This window comes from Kryptolebias marmoratus, linkage group LG6 (assembly GCF_001649575.2).
Source record: "Kryptolebias marmoratus isolate JLee-2015 linkage group LG6, ASM164957v2, whole genome shotgun sequence".
Classification (NCBI taxonomy): Eukaryota; Metazoa; Chordata; class Actinopteri; order Cyprinodontiformes; family Rivulidae; genus Kryptolebias; species Kryptolebias marmoratus.
Window position 1 is genome coordinate 899,729 of NC_051435.1, and position 2,415 is coordinate 902,143.

A 2,415-nucleotide genomic window follows, 5' to 3' on the forward strand; every position below is an offset into this window, starting at 1 on the left:
GGATGGATGGATGGACGAATGGACGGATGGATGGACGGATGGATGGATGGATGGACGAATGGATGGATGGACGGATGGATGGATGGATGGATGGATGGACGAATGGATGGATGGATGGACGGATGGATGGATGGATGGACAGACCAGTGCATGTTTACATGAACAAAATATGTATTTTATGAATGAAAATGTTTTTTGTTTACATTTTTGTAAACATTAATATAAAACTTTTGTTTTTTACATACATTTTAAATATTAAAAGTTGTTTTGTAAAAAATACTCAGAACCCTCCTTTTTCTGTTCTCTTAAACTTAATTTGGTTTAAAAAACTAAATGAAAACAGATCAGTTGACCTAAGAAATAAAACTTGAGGTTTTGATGGCTGTTTTTATGAGTTTAGGAACAGATTGTTGTTTCTTATAAAAGGCTCGGTGGGTCACGTGACTTCCTATCAGCGGCTGCCTTCATGAGCCGTTGGACATTTGTAAGTTTTCCACAGATCATCAAAAGAAAAGACCATCAAATCAAAAGAAACACCAAAAACCTAAAACTCAGGTTATGAATATTTGTGTTGGGTACTATATTTATTTAAATTGTTCAGCGTCGTGTGTGTTGCAGAGTCTGGTGTGGGTCTGAACGCGTTAGACGGTAATCGCGGCGTGGTTGAGAAAGTTCCCGGGCGTCAGTGAAGGCAGCAGCGTCACACAGAGACGTTAGGCAGCGGAAAGGCGGTTCACCGGAGCAACAGAAACCGTCGTACCGGGAGGATTAACGGAGCAGCTTCGACCTCTCCACCGGCTGCAGTAACGGGGGGACATGTGTCTGAACGGACAGGGTGTATAAATCACAGCAGCTCCGGGTTTAGGTAGTTTTACTCACTAAAAACGGCGCTAGCTCGTTCCCAGGGCTCGTTTTGGTTTAGGGGGCGGATTTATTTATTTGTTTAGTTTGTTGTTTTCTCGGTAATATCCGGTGTTTTTTTACCGGACAGGACTTGGCGGTGTTAGTCCGTGAACCCGTTTATAATGCTGGACTTTCACAGACCTGTCTGAGGAGGAAGGAAAATGAAAGCAGAGTTCAGGAGTAGTGAGGGTGTGGTTTCCCGTCATGTCGGCGCTGGTTTGGATCCTCACCTGGCTGCCTCTGGTTCTACCAGGTGAGTTTTACCTGGCTGGGCCAGAACACAGCTGGAAGTGCTACTTCTCAGTCTTCACCTGAGTAGTTAAATCATCTTTAAGGCAAAACAAAACAAAAGTGTTTGCTGATATGAGTCTCTACTCTGGCCTCATCTCTTCAGAGACACTGCTCCAGAAGTTTAACTGTCCTGTCATGACCTTTGACCTGCTAACTGAGGCCTGTACAGTCTGAGATGGCGCTCATTTTTCTCTGAGCATTGCACGGTCTGACCTTCAGGGTGTGAATAATCTTTCTCTCTGTGGAACAATGGACTCTAAATGACCTTTGACCCTGCCCAGGTTGATGGGCAGCAGCTGCTTCTCTGAGGTCACAGAACCCTGTGCTGGTTTTGGACTTTAAAGTTCTGATTGTTTCTGTTGCAGCTGTCAGTGAGCTCCCAAAGCCCATCAACGTCACCACTACCCCCACCCGGTGGGGTTACAACCTGAGCTGGGAACCTGGACCTGGAACCCCCACAGGAACCTCCTACAGCGTCAGCGTTCAGACAGACAGGTGGGTTTTCACCTGAGCCGGTTCTGCTTCAGGCTGTTTTAGTTCCCACTGCAGGTCTGAACACATGAGTCAGTGTTCCTCAGAAACACACCCAGAGGAGTTTCTGTTCTCTTCCACAACAAACAGGCCTTCAGACCCGTCCTGCTGCAGAACATCTGCCTGCATGGAGGTTTCAGAGATTCACATCAGAACTAAAGTCCTACGATGTGTACCTGAATAAACAGCCCAGATTATACCTGTCAGTCATTATTAAACCCCTCCTCCTTCACATTCTAAAAGAAGAACTTCCTGTTCCCCATGTGTCTCTGAAGGAGTCTTCAGAATCCAGTAACCGGCTGCCAACACGTCCAGAACCCACGGATCTGCAACCTGACGGAGGCGTTCACTGAACTGTGGGTGAAATATGACATCAGAGTTGCAGCTCAGCTGGAGGCTCAGAGGTCGCAGCCGGCAGAGGTGCAGTACAAACCAATCGGTGAGCAGCTGTGCACCAAAACATTCAGGTACAGGTGATCAGGTACAGATGATCGGGTACAGGTGATCAGGTACAGGTGATCAGGTACAGATGATCAGATAAACACGATCAGACTCAGGTAATCAGGTACAGGTGATCAGGTACAGGTGATCAGGTACAGATGATCGGGTACAGGTGATCAGGTACAGGTGATCAGGTACAGATGATCAGATAAACACGATCAGACTCAGGTAATCAGGTACAGGTGATCA

The 2,415-nt window shown here is 46.5% G+C and overlaps 1 protein-coding gene across 1 annotated transcript in view; it reads left to right on the forward strand.

Moving 5' to 3' along the window:
• The first annotated feature begins 670 nt into the window (after positions 1 to 670).
• The window catches only part of LOC108229205 (interferon alpha/beta receptor 2-like), a 7,760-nt gene continuing 6,015 nt past the window's right edge, over positions 671 to 2,415 (forward strand). The window contains exons 1-3 of the mRNA XM_037976279.1: positions 671 to 1,156; positions 1,560 to 1,689; positions 2,001 to 2,164. Coding sequence (XP_037832207.1) covers positions 1,108 to 1,156; positions 1,560 to 1,689; positions 2,001 to 2,164 — 343 coding nt within the window. The 5' untranslated portion in view covers positions 671 to 1,107. The remainder of the gene's footprint in view (positions 1,157 to 1,559; positions 1,690 to 2,000; positions 2,165 to 2,415) is intronic.